Below are 23,599 nucleotides of genomic sequence, written 5' to 3'. Positions count from 1 at the left end.
GGTTTGGCCCCTAATGTTGTGACTGGATCTGGTACAACTGAAGCTGCAGCCATAACGCAGGTTATGCAACAAGATCTAGTGCTTTCGAAGAAAATGGATAGGAATGGTGGTTGTGATCCCTCTCCAAAGAAGTTCAAGACCATTTTGGGTGGTAAAATTCCAATTTTGCAGGCTGATGCTTTGGGGTTGGTTGGAGATGACAATGATCCTCCTCTTGTCACTCTAAAGAAAAAGATGGGTAGACCGGTTGGCAGCAGAAACAAGAGCCAACGCTCTGGTAAGAAGGCGGGAGTTACCCCTCTGAGACTCACCTACCCTGCAGTGGGTGCTTTGGATTCTAGCCCTAGAGACAAGGGCAAAGGAAAGCTTTAGACTTTCCTGGTTCCTTTGCCTACTACTAGAAATTGAGTTCTCTATTACTTTCTCCTCAGTCTACTTAGTTGTACACCAATTGAGGTCTCTAGGCGACTAGGTTTTCTTTTCAAAGGGGGTTAGTAGTGAGAATTGGGTTTCTTGTATTTTAGGCTCAATAAGTGAGCATATGTGTTAACAGTGAAGGTACTTGTCTTTTGCTTAGCGGCTTGTGCCATCTAGAATTTAGGTATGAGACAGCATTTGATGTACGTGCCTTCTGGCCTTTAGTAATGAAGTAATCCTTTTCTAAAAAAAAAAAAAAATTAATTGATGCAATTTTGAGATAGCATGGTAACGACTAATGTGGCATATGACAAATGTGCATGAAACACCCTGTAGAGGCGCTTTTGATCAGGGTTGTACGGCAGTGAAATTACCATAGCCGAGACCAAAATCTTGTCCCCTTTTTCTGAGTAAGTGAAGACTAGGCCCAACAAACTTCGAAGGATTGAGAATCCTAGGAAGCTTGCTGTTGTGTTACTCCCGACAGCTCTTCTTCATGTTCACGGCAGTGAATTTGTGTGCAATTCTAGTAAAGACTTGTGCAATTCTAGTAAAGACTTGGCAAGATGTGCGTGGCGTGGGAGCTAGAAAAGCATGAGTTTCGGAAGAAGAGATTCCGGCAATGGTATGATTTCTGGGTTTTTGGGTTAAGGTTGATTGGGAGGAATTGATGGCTAGGGATTTAGAGATAGGGCTTGATCTCTTGCTTGATGTTTCTGGGTTGTTGTGGCTTCTGTCCTTCTAGTGGGAGAGTTGCTTGGGCTGTTTAGTAGTTAGCTTGTGCCTCCTTTCACAGCAGCTATAACCATCGATTTATAGAGTGGTGGTGGCTTAGGTCTGCTGCTGTTCCAGAAATCTTGCTGCTGTAATCCCAGGAATCCTGCTGCTGCGGTGACTCCAGAAATTCTGCTGCTGTAATCCAGGAATTGTGGTTCCAAGATTTGCTGCTGGAAAAAGGGGAGTTACGGGTAGAGAATTGGCTTGTGTGTAAAAGAAGGTGATATAGTACTTGAGATGTCTAGTTTAAGGAAAATAATTGAATATATTGGGTAAAGAGAAGTGTTTGTTGTAATTGAGTGGTTTTTGGGTTCTTTCTTCTTCACTTGCCCATAATCAGAATTGGGCTGTTGAGCTTGAATTTCGGTCCCCAAGTCCGAAATTACCAACAAGCCTAAAACTAATAATGGGCCTCATGCTTTTCCGTTACCTTCCACACCACACCCGCTCTTGCAAGCCCCAAATGCGTGAATGTGGCTGGGGTCCACATGCGTGGCATGATGATTGTCGTTATAATTTGCTTATTGGGCTCGAGAAATGAATTGGGCCTGATAGCTGGATTTTTGGGCATCAACACACCCATTGTGTTTTCAGTTTTACAAATGAATATAGTTCAACTGTCAATTTTTATGATAATGAAGAATATGACATCTAGTTATCTATGCATATGTGTACAGATGCATGTATATATTTGTAAATTTTAAACACGTTTTAGGTGTTTCCAAGGGAAGGATAGAGGGATGAAGGTGGAAAATGATAAATTTGTGATTGGATAGTTCAACAACATCAAACTAGAGGTTCATGTATTTTAATTGTATAATAGTAGGGGTGCAGTAATTTGGTCTAGCATCTTGAGAGGCTTGTGATACTTTTGTTATCTGAGTACTAGACTAGGTAATTTTGTGATACCTCAAAATGAGAGATTCGCTTAAATGCTTTAGTAAATCAAAGACTCTAAAATGCTGAACTAAATGATTTATCTTTGTCTTGTATACAATAGGTGTTGGTAGTCTCGGGTGAGCAGCAAAGCTTACAAAGCTAGATTATTGATCCAGATGCAGCTGGAACTACAGAAAGACAGCAAAAAGCTCCTAAAAGGCCTATTCGTATTAGTGCTTGGAAGCTTGCAAAGTTAGACTCCAATGATGCCATGAGAGCGGCAAAGCTTGCCAAGCTAGACTCCTTAAGTAAATTCCTGGGTGTATATTGCTAGGAGAGTACTATTAGATGTACTCCTTTTGTGGATAAAAGATTACCTTTGCACAATCCATTTTGGTGCATGATGTGGATTATAACAATTTCTTCTATATATTGATCAGTTACTGTTAATTTGGTCATTTTTTTATTCCAGTTCCAGCATATATAAATATATAATGTATTGAATCATTCTATTAGGACAACATAACCACAAAAAAAACTGTTGTATGAACACAATATTCACAAAAGCACAAAATAAAAACTGTTGTCTGAATTCAAAACAGATAATGGATGCTTTGTAAAGAGCGTTGTGTGAATAAAACTCACACAATAGCCACAAAATAAAGCGACCTTTGAATCTCAATCACACACAGCTGCTAAAGCTACCTGTTGTCTAAATAACAGTCACACAACAGTTAATGTTGTCGACAGGCTGCCAGGATGTTGCTGAGCCCTTCACACGACGGTTCCCTACAATTGACCTTCATCAGTGGCACCTCGATATACGACGGTTAGCCTCTATATCAGACGACAGTTTTTAGCCGTCGTCTGATTCAATTTTTGTGGTTGTGTTATTGCCTCAACTCAAAGAAAAGCATCATCAACAACAATTATTTTCTGCTACCCAAAAACTAAATGCAAAAAGTCACAAGGTGGGCACTACTTTTCAGTTACTAGTAAAATAAGAACTGACAGATAGAGTCATTTAAGGAGAAAAAAAACTTAATTAGTGCACTAACTCAAACGATTTGATTACTTTGATAGTTTGAGTTGGATACCGGAGAAATTTCCCCACGTAGCCAACAAGCCAAACACCAAGACCAAGATCGGCCAACTTCCTTCTTGCGAGGCATTTACAACTTTCCAAGACCCACAAATAGCAGGAACAAAAATCTTCAGAAGTAAAAACAAAAAACCATGAAGAGGTTTTTGTTAACACTCTTTGAAAAGTTGACGGTGACTTTCTTTGTTAACGTTACTCTGATCTAATGGCTCAGATCACCTAGCCGCCTCAGGAAGGCAGATCTGTTGACATCACATTGGGTGACCACCTACTTGGGTGAGTAGAAGAATTTTCGGAGAAAAACAAATAATTTTGACAGTTTCTTATGAATTGGTTAGTTTTGTGACAGAGAGCCCAACTCAAAGGCCAAAAGCAACGACAAGATTCCTCAATTAGTGGCTTGTTTACTCTAGCTTGACGACCTTAAGATTCATGTATCTAGAATAGAAATGGTTTAATTAAATTTGCTAAGAATCATTGGAATACTGGCCTACAAGAAACGTGCAACTAAAAGATGGTCCAAACAGCTCAGCCAAAATGGACATCCATTCCTGCAGCTCACACACATAGTCACAATCCGTCATAGAAATTGACAACAAGTAAATTAAGTAAAATTCATTATTTAGTAATTACTTATTTAATCGATAAGCAACCAAAACTCCAAAGCATATATCATCCTTTCCAGAAAAGAATTACTATTAGCTCACATGATCAATACTGTAACTGTTTGGCTCCAAAACCAATCTGGGTAGCAAACTGTCTCTTTTGTATGCGTGAGCCTGCCAACACCTTGCGGTGTAGTCGTTGGGGCGTCCCTTGACCTGACTTCTTCTCAATCGTAGTGGACGAGGTGAGCACCAACCTCGTCACCAGATTCTTTTCTATGCCTTTCGGAAAAAACTTTCGCCTAACGGATAAAGACTTGTGGTGTGATCTCTTGCATCACCGAGTCGATACTTAGTGTTGTAGAATAAGCACATCAATCACCGGGAAGTAGGAGAAAGCACGAGTTTTGATAAAGCGTGACTTTAGCTTCGTTGGGTTGCGAGGGCGTTACCCTTGCTTCGCTGGTTCAACTAGGTTGAAGATAGGTTACTCCGGAGAGACTTTGATAATCAGTGCGATTAGTTGATTGAAGAGTTGTGTTTTTGTTGTTCCATTTTAGCCTTTATATATAGGCTGCAGATTCACCTTCCTAATAGGAATGAAATACTATATTTTAGGTCACAGTTATTGGCCTTGAATCAAATCAATACACTTAATAGTTTTGATAACTATTGTAGGCAATAAGACATAGTTATTTGCCTCTGGGAACCAATCTCTTCGATGCGAATCTGTTGGATATGCACGTCTTGCATATATATCAATATATCAATTAAAATATTTCGATGTCTAAACCAAAACTTCTGATGTCTCATTTGGTATCAACATCAGTAAGTAGAGTTTTTCTTTGTAGTTAATTGATTTATAGTTCTATTTACTGTCTAATAGTAGCAAAATTAATCAAACTACATATCAAAGTGACCCTAAAACTGATGTTGTACAAACTTATGACATCAAATTTTTAGTAGTTTTTTATGTTAAATATAGATTGCACATCAGAATGTACTCTATAATTAATGTCATTTGCACTTTAGATCTCGTAGTTCTTGATAAATTATGATGTAAAATGGTTAGTACAACATCAGTTTCTTTAAAAACAAATTGTCTGCAGAGGTTACTTTCAATATCAATTTTTATATTATTCAAATGAATAAATCCATTCACATAATAATGGATGCTCTTCTCATTACTCACATGATAGAGAAATACCAAAAAATTATTAACCGATATATCTTTCATAAACCAAAAGTTAAAATATCATGTTCTACAATAAGTAAATTACTTAAGTACTACTACATATTAAACAATGAAACTTAAATAATTTTGTCCAACTTAACAAACGATCAACAAAGACTACTTGTTCCATAAAAAGCAGCACTACAAATATCACGCTTCATCATAAACGTCTACAAGTATTTCCTTGTAACAAACTCACTCCATTCAACCCGCACCTCATCAATTTGCTCTTGTGAGTAGCTGGTTCTCTTCGACTTCCTACTCCACTACATAATTATACAAACATATTTTACAACACAATGTATATACAACATAACTTTAAATAAATTATTACTTAAAAGTTAAATGCTTACCTTCTGTGCAAAAGAAAGCATTGGATCCTCAATCAGTTCCTTCATGTATCTCATGACATAGTAACCACATTCACCACCGCCCACTTGTTTTGGTGCACCCTATTGTAAGTGTGAATGTCAAGAACCGATCAACTTATAGTTTATAACAGAACCAATGATAACAAACCAAAAAAAAGAGAGAGAAAAAAAAGACAGAACCAATGATAAGGCTTTTGAACGCCAATTTCCTAGCCCTCTATCGATTCCTCATAGCTGTAGTAGCATTAGTAGTGTAGCTAATCCAACTTGTGCATTTTTCTATTTAAACTTGTGGACATAAATGCATATAACAATGGATCTTATTTATAGTGAAGAACTAATGAATATTACATACCGAGAGATTTATCCATCGTGATGCTTTTTTGCCATGTCTACCCGTAATTCCATTAAATAATTTGATTGCACTTCATAAAAAAAAGAAATTCAAATTAGCATTAAAAATGGTTAAAAATTCTATTTCAATATACATAAAGCATTATAAATAAACTTACTTGTTCGCAGTTTCCATCCACTTGGGGTATTGTCTTTCCAAAGAGTCCACAATGTAGACAATGTCTTTTTCTTCATTTATTATAGTCAACATCCAATGGTCACTGAAAATCCAACAATATATTCTTAAGAGTGAATTTTATTCATGACATATACACACACTAATGCCATTTGCTGATGCATTTGAAAAACATTATATGTACTATAATCACCTGGGATTGTAAGGTACCAAAAATATGCGATCAGAGACTTTCCTTGTTGCATCCGTTCTACTAAATTGTTCACTACATTCTTTGAATATGATACCGCAATAGAGACGACCCGTGCAGGATCCACGAACCCAAATGTATCAACCATGTCAGATTTCTCAAGGACCTCATATAGGTACCTAACAAATGAAGTGCGTCAAAAATCTAGAATACACAAAGTCATTATTCATTAGAACTGCGTCAAATACAATGTCCTCTTTGCTTCAATGATCTTTCTTAAAGCTCCATACTGTATGTATTGTTCCTTAAGAGATTGATACCTTAATTTTAAAATAAATAATTGTCTTTTACTTGATATTTACTAACAGCTAAGTAAGATAGGATACTAGGTAGCAAGTTTTGACGTTGACAACTATAGCTAGCAATTATTGTACTACTGGTTTCTAGTATAGAAGCACAGAAATCATAATTACTCTAGTCCTGGTCAACATCAACAGGATAACAAATCTAGGAAGTGAATATATAACAAGGATATACTTGGCTTATTAATTGTATATAGTTGTAATATAAAACTAAATTAAAGAAGAAAAACTACCTCATGTAAGCCACTATGCAGTTTGCGCTGAGCCATTGCATCTCCATTAAGTGAATAATATCATCTCTGAAGATATACAAATCTCGAGGCATTCCTTCTTCAAATGCCTCACAAGTTGAGATAAAAACGTACGTAAGAGTGATTCTACTAAAATGGAAAATACACTCATAGCTTTCAATCCGTATAATGTTGGCCACCCACTGAGTTAAAAATGGTGGCTTGTGAAAGTTCCTAAGCTGGTCTGCAAACTGCTGCTGACCTATAGTCGCTAAAACAGCTGTTTCTCCAAATCCAGAAGATTAAAAAGGGTGAAATCGCTGTAACAAAAACTAGACACACTTCCCCCTTTTCCTATAAAATTTTACAGTCCAATTAAATCAGAGTAGAAAACTATAGACCTGCAAATTCAGTGTTCTATTATGCAGATTCTGCAGAAAGCTGATTCTGATATTGGTGTACTTGGTTTGCCATTGTGGAAGCTACATGGCACGAAATTAAAAACTGTTTTTCAGGCATATGTGAGACATGTATGTCTAAGTTTCTGCAAATTTTCAGCTCCATATTCCCACTGGTTTAAGAACTATGGTCTTCCAAAGTCAATCTACAGTAATAATTTCTGTTCTGACCCTCTAGCATTCCAACCAATATTCCAGAAGATTTAGAACTCCAAATGCAAAACCCTTTTACAGGGAAACACTAGACATATAGACCTACAATCCCACAAAGTATCAGAACTTATGCTCTCACGAGGTCAGAACTCTAGGACTCCAAAGTCGACTGATATTTCTGGCAGAGCTTAAAATCTAAAAACTTTGAGCAAGAATTTGGCAACCTAAGATTTAGCACCCCTCAATTTAATTTTCTGGTTCAAGAACCCCAGATATTACTCTACTTTACCCACAAGCTAAAACCATCGCCTAAAAGCCTTCTCGTTCTCTTTAAATGCACACTGTTTAAATCATGATTACAAAGGCTTCCTGCTTTTAACCCATCAAACACTAAAACTGGCCTATATAGCACAATCACAATAAAGAAACAGAAATTACAAATCATACAATCCAAATTTGATAACCGAAGAATTGGAAAAGAAACTAAAAAAATTAAACTTCAGCAGATATGAAACTAAAAGCTCCAACTGAAATTAAGAATGATAGGAACTCACCCAATCCTTCAATTCTTGTTCTTGCACTCAATGAACTCTAATTTCACAGTAGGTTCTTCCGAAGACCGCACATTGTTTGGGCTTCGTGAAAGAGATACCAGGAGTTGGTGAAGAGCAGAGTACTGAAGCACGATGAGGAATATTGAGAGAGAAGCCGAAAATTTGGGAAGAAAATCAGTTCGTGAGCAAGAGACTCCATGTTCGCGCGAACTTTTTTTTTTTTCAATTAATTTTGTTTTGTTTTGAGATGATAGATGGTACTCTCTGAAAACTGAAAATATGAAGATGTGCTTGGAGATAGATAAAAAAAAATAAAAACAACAAAAAAACGAAACAAAAGGAAAAAGATAAAGCATCGATACTTAGCGGTTCCCCATTTCCCGCTATTCCTTAATCTTTTTTTTTTTTTTTCCGATACTTAGTTGAATCTGCAACTTAGTCTTATCTGTTCACATTATTTAAAAATAATAAAATAATTAATATCAGGTCTTATAAGGACTCATGTCTATATTCTTAATAGACATCAGAAAATATTAAATTTGATGTCTAAATTTTTAAGACATCAGTTTTCTTCTCAACCGATATCCTTTAAGTGATGTCTATTAAAAGATTTGTAGTAGTATAAGGTTGATAGCTTCCTTAATTGATCATCTGCCATGCAAATATATATGTGAGTATGGTAGCCATGTATTGGCCTCTTTCACGCAACCAAGGAGAATCAAGTGATGATTCACCTTCCTTAATTGATCCACCATGCAAAAGCAATTATAGGAATACATATATATATATTCTTGACGCCAGCTTGCATAGTATATTCGCTATCCTTTCGCGAATGTATTAATTGCGAACGTATATGCTATCCACAGTGAGGCTAGGCCACGTCCACTAAGGACCTTCAATGTAGACCAACTATTTCCAATTACTAGTGGAAGCTTGCACGTCAACCTCCTTCCTTCTTGGAGAATACTTGGTAATCAAAAAAATCAACTGTTAATGTTGGTGACCGAGGGGGTCTAATTAACGTTAAAGAGAGAGAGAGAGAGAGAGAGAGAGAGCAAGACACAAGAAGTATAGTGGTTCGTCTCCCGCCTTAGTGGGAGACTACGTCCACTTGAAAGCTTAACTAGTGTGTTTGGGCCTTGCGGCCCAAAAGGGGATTACAAGAGATGTAATCGGATGGAGTTTAAGTGGGAGGAGGGGTCCCTTTTATAGGTAAGGGAACCCCTCTCCTTTACATTTTCTTCAATGTGGGATGTAAAACCACTATTCTAGTCTTCGAAAGCATGTTGTGAAGGTAACTTGGCAAGGCCGGGAAGGTTGCTTCCTGGCGAGGTCTTGGCCGCTTCCGACAACCACAGGGTAGGTTGTATGTCGGGCTACGACATGCATGCCATGTTTGGGCCCCACCATGGCTTGTGGGCCCACTAAGAGGGTGTTGCTTATGCTTGGTGACATAAAGAATGAGCCATGCTAGTGGAGGTATCTACAAATCCCCGAAGTTCCCAAGTAAGAGGAGCTTCTTGGTTGGGGAGTTATAAACATGATGTCATCAAGCATAAGCAACATCCGAGAGGCGCCTAGCCCCTACAAGTCCCCGAACTCCGTAAGCAAGAAGGGACTCGTTAACCTGCATAACAAAGACAAAAGGATGCCCATTATGAGCTTAAATGTCCAGAGGATATTGTGAACTTCTTTGACATTATTTTCGACGAAGAAAAACTTGAAGATTTCATCTCGTCTCTTTTGCAATTAGAAATCTCATGCAGGACAGTACTGGTCATCAGACTAACGATCAGGTTTCCGGGAGGGGACCTAATCAGTAGAAAGCAGATGCCCTACAGCTAAACTGACTTGACACACGCGACCCAATAAGTTCTCGGCTGAGGCACTGAAAGTGGCGTCTAACCTTAACGAAATTTCTCAGATTTTATAGGTTTCGAATCCCTACGCTTTGTTTCTACAATTTTGTCATCGTCACGATGACAAAGTGAGGTTTGTTATATTAGTGACTTCTTTATGTCATATCCTCGTAGACGAGTCATTATTTGAAAATTTTGCTTAATATATAAACAATCGTCATTCAGAAAAACTCAATTATTTGAGCTAACCTCAAAAGCTATATATATAGATAATTTTATTACATTTCTACGCGATAAAGTATTGGATCCTCGAGAAAAGCCTTTTCAATCAGCACTAAATAGTTACTTGACTTGATACACATTTACGCAAGCATACGTATCATTGTCAAGATAGGGAAATATTATGCCCAAAGTTATCGTACCATGGGGATTAGTGGCTAACCCGCAATCCTTGAGTAATCGGAAATAAAGACACTTAGCACACAAAGAAAAAGAAAAAGAAAAAAAATAAAAATGCTACTCTAAAGTACCAAGCCTTAGCAATGCTCGGCTTTGGTTCTCACTAAAGCTTAATCAAAACTAAGAGCCTAGTGGTGGTTATTTACAATGAGGTAGAAAGTGTCACCGAAAATGTAATTTGCATTTCTAATAACTAAAGTGCAAGAATTTAAATAGAGACTCTAATTAACAACTAAATTAAATAAAGGAAAGAAAAGTAAGAAATTGAGATAGATATGGGATTGGTAGTTAGGGATGAATCCTAACCCTAATTCAATGCTTTAGATGCTAATTTAATTGACATGCAATTTACTAAAGATGGTAGAAGCCGTACCCAAGGCTTTTCAAGGCTCAAGAGCCGAAATTCCCTTTCATGGTCAGGGGCGGATTCATATACAGGCCAGCTTAGGCACTTGCCTAGGCTGGGTTTTTTGTTCTTTACAATGTTGGCTGAAGGAAGCCATGAAAAAATGGCAGAAAAAGGCAAAACCCAGAATTTGGGGAAGAAGATGACTGAAACGTGATCATTCTTTTTTCTTTTTTTTTTAACTTTGATACCAACTCAAAACGACGTCGTTTTGAGCTTTTCATTTAATATTAAAAATAAGCCAAAACGACGTCGTTTTAAGACTAAATAAGGAAAAAAAAATAAAAAACCTTACGCACAGTTCAAATAGGAGTACGAGTTAGAAGACGTCGATTAGTCTTCGACCTACATCGTTCTCCCAAGTCCCAAATTCCCAACGTTGGAGAAGAGCTTCCATATCTCTCTTTATATTGGCAATTGAAATTGAAAATTTAAAAGCAATTTTGTTCTTTCGGTCATTGACAAATGACAATCAAGTAAGTCTTCTTTTTTTTTTTTCTTTTTTTGCCTTTCTTGGGTCGTGATGTTTGAATGTTTGATGATGAATCGATGATGCTTTGATTCCTATAATTACATAGGTACTGACCATATTTATGCTATTGAATTTGATTCCTATCATTACATAGCTACTGACCATGTTTGCTTTGATGATGAATCGATTTTGATTCCTATAATTACATACCTACTGACCATATTTTATATTTATGCTATTGAATTTCATCAAATTATGCTACTAAACTTTGACACAATACATTTATGCTACTGATATTCATCAAATTAGAATTAGTTCATCCATTTGTATGTATGTTATTGTTTTATGGCAATATCTTTTATGCGTAAATAGCATTCAATAGCATTGGTAATGATGCTATAATGCAGCGTTTTCAAAATATGAGATCGCGCCGCAGACAATTACCGTCTCGTCGTAGTTGATTGAAAACTTGTAATGTAGTTTTTTTTTTATTTTTTTTTTTTTTATGGAGTTAGTATTTTCAAGTGACTTCAATTATTATTTATAAACATAATTTTTCACCTTTTTTTTTTTTCATATCTTATTAACTTAGTTTGAATCTTGCCTTACCTAAGAAAATTTTCTGGATCCGCCACTGTTCATGGTATTCCTACTCCGGTTTAAGGGTCATAGGAACTCACTTGACATGAATTAGAGCCGGTTCAAGGGTCACTAATTCACATCAAGGGGCCTAGAGATCGAGGAATGAGGCAACTAAACTCACCATAACCGCGATCAAGGTAATCATGTAGTGAACCATGCTTGTATTTCCCACGATTATTAAATTGGGGTTCTAGCTCTAAAATCTAAGGATGTCATCTCCTAAATTTTAATCTAGAAATATTAAAACACATACCCAAGAGTTGACAATTCCTAAACATTCATTCTAACCAATTATCAAAAAATACAAGCATCCAATGATTAACAAATTCCACATATAAATTAAATTAAGCATCTATTACATCAAATTTGGGTTAGGGCACACAACCCTAACCCCTAACAAAGAAATTACTCACTACCCATAATTAAATTAACATCAACAAACATCAATAAAGAGGAAAAGGTGAAAAGAAGTGAGAAGTAACAAGAACAAGTCACAATTGCTATGAAGCAATTATGACAAGCCTTGATTTATAGCTCCTCACTTTTACCCAATCTTCTAATCTTGATGCATGATGATGAAGTCTTTTGATGCTTAGAAGCTTTGGCTGAGTAATCCTCAAATACCCAAAAGAAAATTAATTAAGAGAATGGAAAACGGAAGGGGAGGAGAGAGGGCAGCAGCCCAGCCCTCCCCCTTTGAGAATGGAGAGTGCGGCGTCTGTGTGTCTTTCGTCTCTGGTCTGGTCTCCCCCTGCTTCAAGCCATTCAATACAATTATATATGGGCTGTTGTGGTGTGCGTTAGAGAAGAGGTAAAAGGGTGAACACGTGTATGGTGCAGATTGGCAAAGAAGGAAGAATAATGAAATGGTGAATGGTGAGATGCGGCTGATCCGTGTAAGGATGAAAGGAGCTCATGGTTGGTTGACACGTGTGGGAAAAGGCTTGCTTAATTAAGCAACCTTAATTAGGGTGCTGCACGTGCATGGCTGATTGACTCCCACAAAACTTGATTAATTAAGTCATTAATCAATTGATTAATTAACTTAATTAATTAAGATGCATTATTTATTTTTTTCTTTCTTTTTCTCTCTTCATTTTTTTTTATTCTTCTTGCAATTTCACACATACTATCGGTGACACTCTTTTAATGGCCTTGACTATGCTTGACCCGCATGAACTATTTCGTCCTTTTACCGGGACTCCAAATTACTCCAACTATGCTCCATTTTCGCCTTGTTTCTTCAATTCCGCTTATTTTCTACAAAATAAAAAAAATGGATTAATTACATTATAATTGACTTGAGAATTAGCTTGAATCATGTGTTTTAGATATAATTACACGTATAAAAATGCGTGTAATCACACCCCCACACTTGAACTTTGCTTGTCCCCAAGCAAATTAAACGTAGAATAATATCGAAAAATCCATTAACTCAACTACATATGCTAAACCTAAAGAAAGTGTGGTATTAGCCTTTCCAACCATAACCCTCAGAGAACTAATTATGTATATGACTATAAAGTTGATAAAACACAACATAGGACTTTTGAATTTCTAAGGCAATTAAAATGCACATGTGCGAAATGCTCAAGTATATGCATGTGTTGACCACGTGTCAAATCAATCCACCATAATCAAATAGGCATATAAAAGACCCGATATAACCCACGAAACTCACATAGGTTCACTACATATTACCGCTCAAGTGTTTAGGGGCTATATGTGTTTCACTCAAAAGCAATTTCACAACACGCGTCGCCATATGCTTGCTCTTCGATCTCATCTCCGCTAGGTAACCCACAACATTCAAGATCAAGAGGTCTTTTATTTAATTGTAATGGGGCTAAGGGCAAGTGGCTATAAGAAATGAAGGATAAGGAAATACAAAGTCCATAGAAGCTCGTGAAGCAACACTCTCTTGTAGATATTAGACTTTTGCTTTCGAATGCTCACTTACTCACTCTAATCCCAATGTACAACCCACGCTAAACTATGTACAATACTATACTTTCTTTCTATTTTTGGATTTTATTCTATTTAACTTTTTTTTTTCTTTTTTTTTTTTTCTTTTCAAACAACATTTTTTCTTTTTTTTTTGAAACTTTCTTTTCTAAACAAAATCACTCACCCCCACACTTATTCTTTTGTAACCTCACACTTTTGACTTTTTCTTTTCTTTGGAAGCACTCAAACATAAAGTCATTCTCTCGAATCGCTTCACCAACTACCATGGAAGGGGTAGGATAAAAGTGTATAGGCTAGGTAGGGATTTGTGGTGCAAATGAATAAAAGGCTAAATATATAAATAGGCTCAAAGTGGCAATCTAGTGGTAAATATTTTTGGGTACATGCTTCTTTGGCCATGGTGGTATTAAGCCTAATTGCCTCAATCCTTTCTATCCCGTCATAAGCTAAAAGTAGCCTCTAGAGGTCTCAAGCAAGTTCTAGATACGCAATGTCATGAAATTGTACACACATGAAAGAATAAGTGAATGAAAGATGCATACACTATAGATATAGGCACAAAAACTCACAAATAAGGGCACGCAAGTCAATCAAATCATCTATATGCTTCTCTAATTATGATGAACCAACCTGACCACAGGCTATGTGCACACATATAGTCAAGTATAGATCACATATACACTTAATCACAAAACAAATTCAAAGTCCTAGATCATGCTTAATCTATCCAGAATCATAACAAGTTAAGTCAATGGCTCGTCATTGGGGTTGGAAAAGGCATTAACCACTAAATTCTAATTACAAAAAGCTATCTTTTTTTTTTTTTTTTGTTAAGGGCGCTCGATTCCTCACCACACTTAAAACCAACATTGTCCTCGATCAATGTTGTCAAGTGAGCTCGAAAGATAAATCCATGTTGGATTTAGGCATGAGAGTGAAGTCCGGGCGAAGACACAAGAATTAAGTATGAAAATGAAATCTAAATGCGGAGAAAAGATACGGAAAACCCTCTTGTGGTGAACCTCCATTGCTCACGACCTTCAGAGAAGACCAATAAGAGACACCAACATCAAGGCACAAGGCCTTGACTTCCTTAATGTATGCTCCAAGCTAGCTCCAGGTGCTCATGAAAGATCGACTCCAATGTTTTGACCTTCACGCATTGACCACTAAATAACTGAAGTTTCAGAGACTCAGAATCGTTCAACTTTTGGCACAAGATAGCGGACACACAGTAGAATATCTCCAGAAAATTTCAGCTCAAACTAACATGTAAATTGAAAAATATAGTCATCCAAATTCAACTGAAATTTCTGAACAGAAACTGCCCACTGCTATATTCATGCTTTCTCCACATTTCCAACTCCGGACACCTCCCATCCTCCCAAAATGCCTCAAAAGCTTTATTCACAACAAAAATAAACTACGAAAGAAAGAAATAATACCGATGATGTGCTAGGGTTGCCTCCCTAGCGAGCGCTTTGTTTAAGGACTTCATTGCCGGTCCATAAAACGTGAACTTTGTCAAGGTGGATATTTCTCAAGTGCGACCACCCTATTATTTGGGGCTAAGGGACTCCTTGATATGTCATAGAGGCAAGACCAAGAGCTATCCATTAATATTGCAATTGGTGACCAAAAGTGGAGCTTCTTAATCTTCCTCTTCTTAATTTTTCTTCTAGGAGCCAATCTTGCCCTCTCCTTCAAAAGTGGTGTAGAAATAACAATAGGTGGTAGAAGCTCTTGAGAGTGATGGGAAAGGTTGAGTGCAAGTGCTCCACTTCCTTTCCAATCCATCACCTCATTGTAGAAACATTGACCACTTAATGGTGGATTGAAAGGTAAAAGTACTTTAAGCTCAATCTTCTCATTAAGTACATAAGTGCTCAACGTTCTACTCTCCACCTTGGAAAGCTCATGATGGATCTCCGTGGATGTGGGAGGATAGAAAGTCTTTGGCTCTTCAATTTATTCATCATCACAAAGTATTGAAGGACTCTCTTCCTCCTTGGGAATATCGGCCTCAACAATTAAGGGAATATGGTGTAAGTCTTCAAGCTCCACATCCTCCTCACTAAACAAGCTATCCTCTTCTTCGGAATCATCTTCATATTTCTCTTCTTCATTGTGAAGATTAGATTTCCAATATTGCACCGGTTCCTCCGAAGTGTAGTCTCTCAACCCACTTGCTTCAAAATTTCCATAACCAAGCACACTTTCTTGTACATGAACATCACCCTCTCGATCTTGAAGAGGCAACTCTTGCTCATGATGCTCAAAATCTACTCCTTCTCTTGAATTAGGCTCCACTTGATCAAAGAAAGAATCTTGCTCATGACAAATGGTGAATGGTGGCTCTTGTGCAAGACTAGGCTCAAGTTGCTCATTGGAATGTGAAGACATGTCTTGAGAAGCTTGCAATTGAGCATTGAAGGCTTGGTATTTAGCATGCAATCGAGCTTGGGAGGCTAGGCATTGAGCTTGGGAGGCTTTCAATTGAGCATAGAGGCTTCCAATTGAGCTAGTTGTTCTTCAAGTGATGGTTTCATAGGCTCAAAAGCTTGCTCTTGTGGATATGTTTTGGGTACACATGTCTCTTGATACATCCCCATCTTGTACTCATATTCTTGCATAAAATCCGGGTACTCAAACCTCAAAGAACATTCAAAAGGTGAGTGCCACAGAGAATTACACAAGGCACAAGCTTGGTTGTAACTTGGCATAGGACTCTCGGCATAGGTATTCCGCTCTTGATAACCTCCGCCATAGAAACTTTGTTGCTCATATCCCCCAGGATCATCCCATCCATAGCTCCATCGATCCATAGCTCAATATGAGAAAAATAGATGCCTATGAGTTTCCCCAAGTGAGATTAGTAACCAAAAATTACAAAGAAAATAGAAAAATAAGCTCACAAAAAATAAATAACTAAATTAAAATAACAACATTTTTTTTTTTAATAATAACAAAGAAACAAAAAATATGCCAAAGTGACCTAGAACCGATTTACCAAGGGATTAAGGCTATTAAACCCTAATCCCCGGCAACGGCGCCATTGACTTGATACACATTTACGCAAGCGTACGTATCATTGTCAAGATAGGGAAATATTATGCCCAAAGTTATCGTACCACGGGGATTAGTGGCTAACCCACAATCCTTGAGTAATCGGAAATAAAGACACTTAGCACACAAAGAAAAAGAAAAAGAAAAAGAAAATAAATAAAAATGCTACTCTAAAGTACCAAGCCATAGCAATGCTCGGCTTTGGTTCTCACCAAAGCTTAATCAAAACTAAGAGCCTAGTGGTGGTTATTTACAAAAAGGTAGAAAGTGTCACCGAAAATGTAATTTGCATTTCTAATAACTAAAGTGCAAGAATTTAAATAGAGACTCTAATTAACAACTAAATTAAATAAAGGAAAGAAAAGAAAGAAATTGAGATAGATATGGGATTGGTAGTTAGGGATGAATCCTAACCCTAATTCAATGCCTTAGATGCTAATTTAATTGACATGCAATTTACTAAAGATGGTAGAAGCCGTACCCAAGGCTTTTCAAGGCTCAAGGGCCGAAATTAGCTTTCATGGTATTCCTACTCCGGTTCAAATGCCGTAGGAACTCACTTGACATGAATTAGAGCCGGTTCAAGGGTCACTAATTCACATCAAGAGGCCTAGAGATCGAGGAATGAGGCAACTAAGCTCACCATAACTGCGATCAAGCTAATCATGTAGTGAATCATGCTTGTATTTCCCACGATTATTAAATCGGGGTTCTTGCTCTAAAATCTAAGGATGTCATCCCCTAAATTTTAATCTAGAAATATTAAAACACATACCTAAGAGTTGACAATTCCTAAACATGCATTCTAACCAATTATCACAAAATACAAGCATCCAATTATTAACAAATTCCACATATAAATTAAATTAAGCATCTATTACATCAAATTTGGGTTAGGGCACACAACCCTAACCCCCAACAAACAAATTACTCACTACCCATAACCATTCTATTTCGTTTACGAATCAAAACTCCATTTTGATTCTCCCTTGTTATTAGGATCATAAATGTTTATCAATCCTCGGGGACATCACAAGTCATGAGTGACGTCTTGCAACATATCATGACTACCCTAGTTAATATAGAATTACAAATAACCTATTCAATTGGAATTACAATACAATACGGTCCTTCTCTAACACGATGTTCTAAATCACATCATTGGGGTATAGAATTGATATGTCAATGCCCTAATGTGATTTCCATTCTTATGTGATTCTTAGAATGTGATTAGAAACTCCTTTTCAATCTCATTCAATGCTTTGGCCAAAGACTTATTGAATCACATCTTTGAACATACACCTTATTTACTTAAGGATAGAGATTCCTTATTGTACACTCACATGTCTCTATGACCGAATTGATTATACCAATGAATGCATCAATTATATCCTTAAGGGACATAATATTATTGCATCATCAAGAGTTAATCCACTCCCTCATAAGACAACCATGGTGTCTTAGGTCAAATGACTAATTTGTATTATTGCAATTTAGAGTTCAAGTTTGACATGTAAGTAAAACTCCAGACAAGAACTCTAATGATCGCGTTCAGTGTACTCTTTAAGATAAGAGCACCCACATACTTGTATTAGTATCTCTACATGAATGACAAGAGACATATCATCCTCCATATTAAGCATACATAGTATATGCTAGTCTTTCCGGATCATCAATGTCCAAATGATAATCCTATGACTAGGCACCTTTTAGGATAAGAGTGTAAAAGAGTAAAGGTCTCATACATCTAACTCTTTAGATTACTTTCTCTTTAACTCATATTCCTTGGACCTTGTTCAATCAAATATTAAATATAAGCAATGAACAATAAACTTGCCCTTTTGATTAATAATAATTATATCAAAATGATTGTTTTAGGATACAACTCCTTTAAGTAATCTGCCATAAGGCTTATATGACGGAATCGTCAACATTGGTTTATTAATTAATAATAGGACAACTAAGAGCTTTAATAGGATTGCGACGGTGAAGTTGGAAAACCTAGTGTTCATTATATTTTTGTCTTTATCATTAAAATCTCAAAATCAATCTTTTTAGTTTTGTTTTCTTATTTTAATTCTTTAAAATCCCGCAAATAACTACACCAAAAACTGCATCACACAACGGTGATCACACAACGGAGAACAAATCCTCTGTTGTCTGTTGACGACAATTGAATCATACAACACATTTAATAAATCTTCGTTGTATAAAGATGCTCAAATTCTAAAACTTCTAGTTAGGAGGTGATGGCACAACGGAAAGAACGATTATCTGTTGTCTGAATGAAAAAAAAGACCGGCATATTCCCCTCCTACAATTGAGTCAAATTTGGCTTCAAATTGTACCCTAGATGCTATTAAATTGGGCAACAGTTTAGTTACTTCTGTTGTAGGAGTATACCTGCAAATCATCATACAATGGTTTTTAATGTCCTGTTGTGCAAGTGAGTACCAAAATTTGGAGATGGCTCCAAAATGACATTCATTCCCCCCAAAACGAGAAAATTTGGCTTCAATTGTTTGTTATGCTTGCAAGTTCCAACAACAGAATGAACTATTTCTGTTGTGTGAATGAGAAATGACTAGCCTAAGCGCGAAACCTAACATTTTGATTGCAGAGGCGGGAAATTTCCATCTTTTATTCCCTTAGCTATGTAACAAATCAGACAACGTAAACGTATCTATACGTTGTCTGTCTGAGTTAAAAAAAAAAAAAAGTTAATGCCTATTGCCTTAGCCAACTCGAGAGCACACTTAAACAAAGTTAACGCCTTGGCCATTTTTCCTATCATAGAGAGAAACCTCGAGCTTTTCTTCATTTCAAGCAAAATCTGGAGCTTTTCTTCACAATCTTCTCAAAACACTTAGCCATAACAAATCACCATCTTTCAAAGTCTGGATTTAGGTTCTATTCGATTTGAGTTCTACTCGATTAGGGTTCGATTTGGGGGTTTTTCATTCTGCACAAATCACCGCCTAATTTTTTTCGTCGAAGTTAAACTTCCCACTTTTTTCTTTCCCACACATCGTACTACAATTTTGCATTTTCGCTCGACCCGCCTCTATTTTTCAATTGACCTCTCTCTCTCTGCGCATATGTTTAGGGTTTGAACCCTAAGTCGTCGTCGTCTCTCCCCAAACCCCCAACCAAGCCTCTGTTCCTAAACGCCTCCGACCCCCTTCACGATGCCATTGAGGAGCTCCAGCGCCGCCATCGCACTGATGTTGCGCGTGGCTCGCAGCACCACCCGCCCAGCGACCATGCGAACGACGAGTTATGCGCCGCGCACGCGATTGGGAACCTCTGCCAGAACCTCCGGTATGCTCGCTACCTGCGTCATCCAACCCCCATCGATATGATCAAGGTGAGTGTTGAAATTCATCAAGATTTCAATTTTTGTGAGATTTCGATTGGACCCATGATTCCAACTCGGGTCTTTGAGCTTAAAGTTGGTTTCTTTTGATGGGTTTCAGATCTATGATTTGTTTGGCTCTGTTGCTGGAGGAGAGGGTGGTTTTGAAATGGAGGAAGAACAAGGATGTTGTTCTGTGGTTTGGGTTGTCACTGTTTCTGCATTTTCCTCTTGCTTCGTCACTGAACGATGAAGGTGGATGATACTATGCTTCTTTTGTTTCTGTTTTTGGTTGTGGGTTTCCATTTTTGAATGTGCCCAGTTTGTGTTTTTAGACCAAAACGTTTAGGATTTTAAGAAACAAACCAGAAATGGAGAGGTGTAATTTGTTTTTGGACTTTTGGTTTCCGTTTTTGAATGTACCCAGTGTTGTATTTTTAGCCCAAAACGTTTAGGCTTTCTGGAAACAAGAGGAAATGAAGAGCTGCAATGTGTTTTCCAAAAGTTTTATGGTTTTTACTTATGAGTTTTCTGTGACAATGTCAGCCTCTCTGTGGCCTCCTTGTGAGTTTTTGTCTCCTCTCTCCCTCTCTCTAAAACTGTTTTATGGTTTGATGACTCTTTGTTTATTTGTGAATTGTAGAGACTTGCAGGGGAATAAACTAACTGGTCAAATCCCGGATGAGATTGGCAACTGTGCTTCTCTTATGTATCTGTAAGACATCTCCTTCATGTTGACTTTCTTATGTATCTGTAAGACATATCATTAGAAAAATCTGATGATCTTCTTCAACAAATAATGTTTCTATGTATTTCTGTGTTTATATATGTCTTTTATATTCATATATCTTGGAATTTCATTGTGTACTTATTGCAAATATATTCCACAGGATGGCACCATCTAGAATTCATGTTACTTGTGCACTAGTTTATGACAAAACATCAACAGGAAGGATTCACAAAGGAGTGTGTTCAACCTGGATGAAGGTATTTTATATGTTCTTTTCTTTGAATCTTTGTTGCTTGATTATCTATTGAAGAGCATAGCAACTGTGGAGGAGAACTGATATTAGAAGACCTCTCAAGCTGAAATACTGAAATGAATGCAGTATACCTGCATTTTGCTAGATTATAAAACAGAGTACCTATTACTGATTTTGGAATATCATAACCGAGTGTTCTATTTTCGAAATCAGGGCAATGCTAAGGAATTGTTTTGCACTTTTCTGTTTGTAATTTAGCATTACATATATTTTCGAAGATCTTATATCCTTACATTTATTAATATCACCCTGGATATATGTGAAGCAAACTTAGCTGTGTAACTGCTATGTATGATTTTTACTTTTTGTACAAGTTTGAAAGTAATCATTTCTTTTTAATCCTTCTGCAGAATTATGTGCCTTCGACAAAAAGTGATGATTGTAGTTGGGCATAATCATCGCAAGCTGATACCTGATACTGATTCTAGTGTCAACTTTAATGTTGTCAAATAAACCTCAGATTGCTGGGAAACTACCAAATAAGTCTCGTAGAATCATTTATTGAAGTTGATTGTGCAAATGTAGGGGATATTGTAGTGAAAACTGATTGTGGTATGTCCTTTGTTTCACTTGAGTATTCACAGGAAGCTCAACATGGCTGCGGATTTGTTTGAGGGAATGTTCAGCTCCAGATTTTATTTTTAGTTAGTCATTACAGCCAAAAAAAGTCCCATCTCATTTCAGGAAAGAACAGAACCAGATCAAGCAAGTAGGGAGCATGTCATAGTAAGTTATTACGCCACTCATTATAATTTAACCTATTGACATTAGTCATTCATGTGGTAAAAGACAAGATAAATCATTTTTTTGGTTGGTTAGAAATCATTTATTTGCTTCATATGAATCATGACATAAGCAAGAAGCATTATCCCAGTAAACTACAGTAAAGAACCTGAATGCTGGTGAATTACAACCAGACATTTAGATTCCATTATTTCAACCATTAAATATCACAGCTTGATCAAATTCTCATGATCATTAAATTTCTTGAATGTACTAAAAGCATTAAAAATATTCCCTATAATATATACGGTACAACCTGCAACTTCTGTGGCTGTGGTTAAGCACAAGCCTGAATAAGAATATAGTCACCACTACTTTGCATAATCATCGCCAGTCAAAAGTTTTTCTTCATTAATGTGAAACCCCAATGACCTATTTCTTTCGTGTTCAGGCTTCCGACATCTGGAACATGCTATCTCAAGGAGGTTATATTTAGCATGGACAGTCGTATGTTCTTGCACTCCATTTTTCTTTCAATTTCCTCGGAATGTTTAAGATTTCACTTCTAAAATGAGGTGCTACATTATGGCAGGGTGCAATAGATGTGTTGGAGAGAAGCACTCGGGTTCAGTAGCTTGATGGAACTGTTGTACCACTATGATCTTCTCCATTGGAGGTAACTTTGAGTGATTCTCCCTTTTGTGTGTTTTTTATGAAATTATCAGCTTTGGGAAACTTTCAAGGCAGAGAATCTCATTTTTGATGCATACTTGGTGTAGGTTTTTCAGGTGATTTCTCTTGACTCCATAATTTTTCTAAACAAGCAATACAAAACTTTGAGGAGTATATATGTCTTCTTTTAAGTGTGCTATATATGCAAGAATGAACATTACTATAGAGCATTGTTATGTAGTAAGACATAATCCTTTTGTTTTCATTGCATTTGTAAATTGTGTCAGGAACTATATGGTGGACTGTTGCATAAAGAGTCATTGGAAGATCAAGCATGGAGTACCCGGCATTGCAGCAAGCTATATTTTCTTTCATCATGTAAAACTTAGCTAAAAAACTTAAAAGCTTCTTAGTCTATGAGATGTATGAATGCTTTAACAATGTTCCTTAAATTCAATATTTGATGAATTGATGTATCACAATGCTTTTGGTACAAATATTGATCATTTGATGGTTTGCATTCAATTTGTATTCCAATTGTTCACTATTAATTTATATCTATTCAAAATTAGGGTATTCACACAACGCAGTTCTAGATATCACACAATGGATTTCAATAAGTAACGTCGTCTAGTTTTAAGCTCATACAATAGAAAATACTAGAACATAGTTGTCTTACTCTAAATCACACAACAGAAAATACTAGAACACAGTTGTCTTACTCTAAATCACACAACAGACAAACTACAAAACAGTTGTATGAAAATCTCAACCCACAACGGCATAAAAGCAAATTCTGTTGTGTGAACTGCTGCGCATGGGTGCGTCCGGCATCTGTCCAGTTCTGGGACAACGGTGTTAAGGAATATACGTAGACTGACTTTATATCATACAACGGTGAATGCATCGTCGTCTGATTTTTCATCAGACAACATCGAGATAGACGACGGTGAGTCTTCATATCAGACAACGTTTTTTCACCGTCGTGTGATGCAGTTTTTGGTGTAGTGAATATTTCTTGCAATTTTTGTCGTGTTTGTTGTTTTGGTTAATTAGGTTAGGATTCAAAGTCA

The 23,599-nt window shown here is 36.8% G+C and overlaps 1 protein-coding gene and 2 long non-coding RNA genes across 6 annotated transcripts; 2 read left to right on the top strand and 1 right to left on the bottom strand.

Moving 5' to 3' along the window:
• Positions 1–2,021: 2,021 nt before the first annotated feature.
• Positions 2,022–2,531, top strand: LOC133734168 (uncharacterized). Its single transcript, XR_009858121.1, has 2 exons — positions 2,022–2,088; positions 2,195–2,531. It is a non-coding gene; the product is annotated as an uncharacterized LOC133734168 (long non-coding RNA).
• Positions 2,532–5,000: 2,469 nt separating this feature from the next.
• On the bottom strand, positions 5,001–8,065 carry LOC133727958 (uncharacterized). 2 transcript variants are annotated; one of them, XM_062155378.1, is made up of 7 exons: positions 7,862–8,065; positions 6,700–6,796; positions 6,108–6,283; positions 5,898–5,999; positions 5,741–5,810; positions 5,368–5,466; positions 5,001–5,280 (listed from the first exon to the last, which is right to left on the bottom strand). In XM_062155378.1, exons 4-7 carry the CDS (start codon positions 5,987–5,989, stop codon positions 5,185–5,187), a joined length of 357 nt encoding a protein of 118 aa, XP_062011362.1. In that variant the 5' UTR covers positions 5,990–5,999; positions 6,108–6,283; positions 6,700–6,796; positions 7,862–8,065; the 3' UTR covers positions 5,001–5,184. The 2 variants fall into 2 exon arrangements, with proteins under 2 accessions (XP_062011362.1, XP_062011361.1); XM_062155377.1 differs by lacking the exon at positions 7,862–8,065 and having other exon boundaries at positions 6,700–7,836.
• Positions 8,066–19,482: 11,417 nt separating this feature from the next.
• LOC133732696 (uncharacterized) lies at positions 19,483–23,055 on the top strand. 3 transcript variants are annotated; one of them, XR_009857282.1, is made up of 8 exons: positions 19,483–20,100; positions 20,210–20,343; positions 20,732–20,803; positions 20,979–21,075; positions 21,482–21,857; positions 22,306–22,361; positions 22,447–22,530; positions 22,814–23,055. It is a non-coding gene; the product is annotated as an uncharacterized LOC133732696 (long non-coding RNA). The 3 variants fall into 3 exon arrangements; XR_009857281.1 differs by having other exon boundaries at positions 22,447–22,642; XR_009857283.1 differs by lacking the exon at positions 22,814–23,055 and adding an exon at positions 22,634–22,706.
• Positions 23,056–23,599: the final 544 nt, after the last annotated feature.

This window comes from Rosa rugosa, chromosome 2 (genome assembly GCF_958449725.1).
Source record: "Rosa rugosa chromosome 2, drRosRugo1.1, whole genome shotgun sequence".
In the NCBI taxonomy this organism is placed as follows: Eukaryota; Viridiplantae; Streptophyta; class Magnoliopsida; order Rosales; family Rosaceae; genus Rosa; species Rosa rugosa.
The sequence above is the reverse complement of the archived record's forward strand: the minus strand, read 5'-3'. Positions and strand labels throughout refer to the sequence as shown.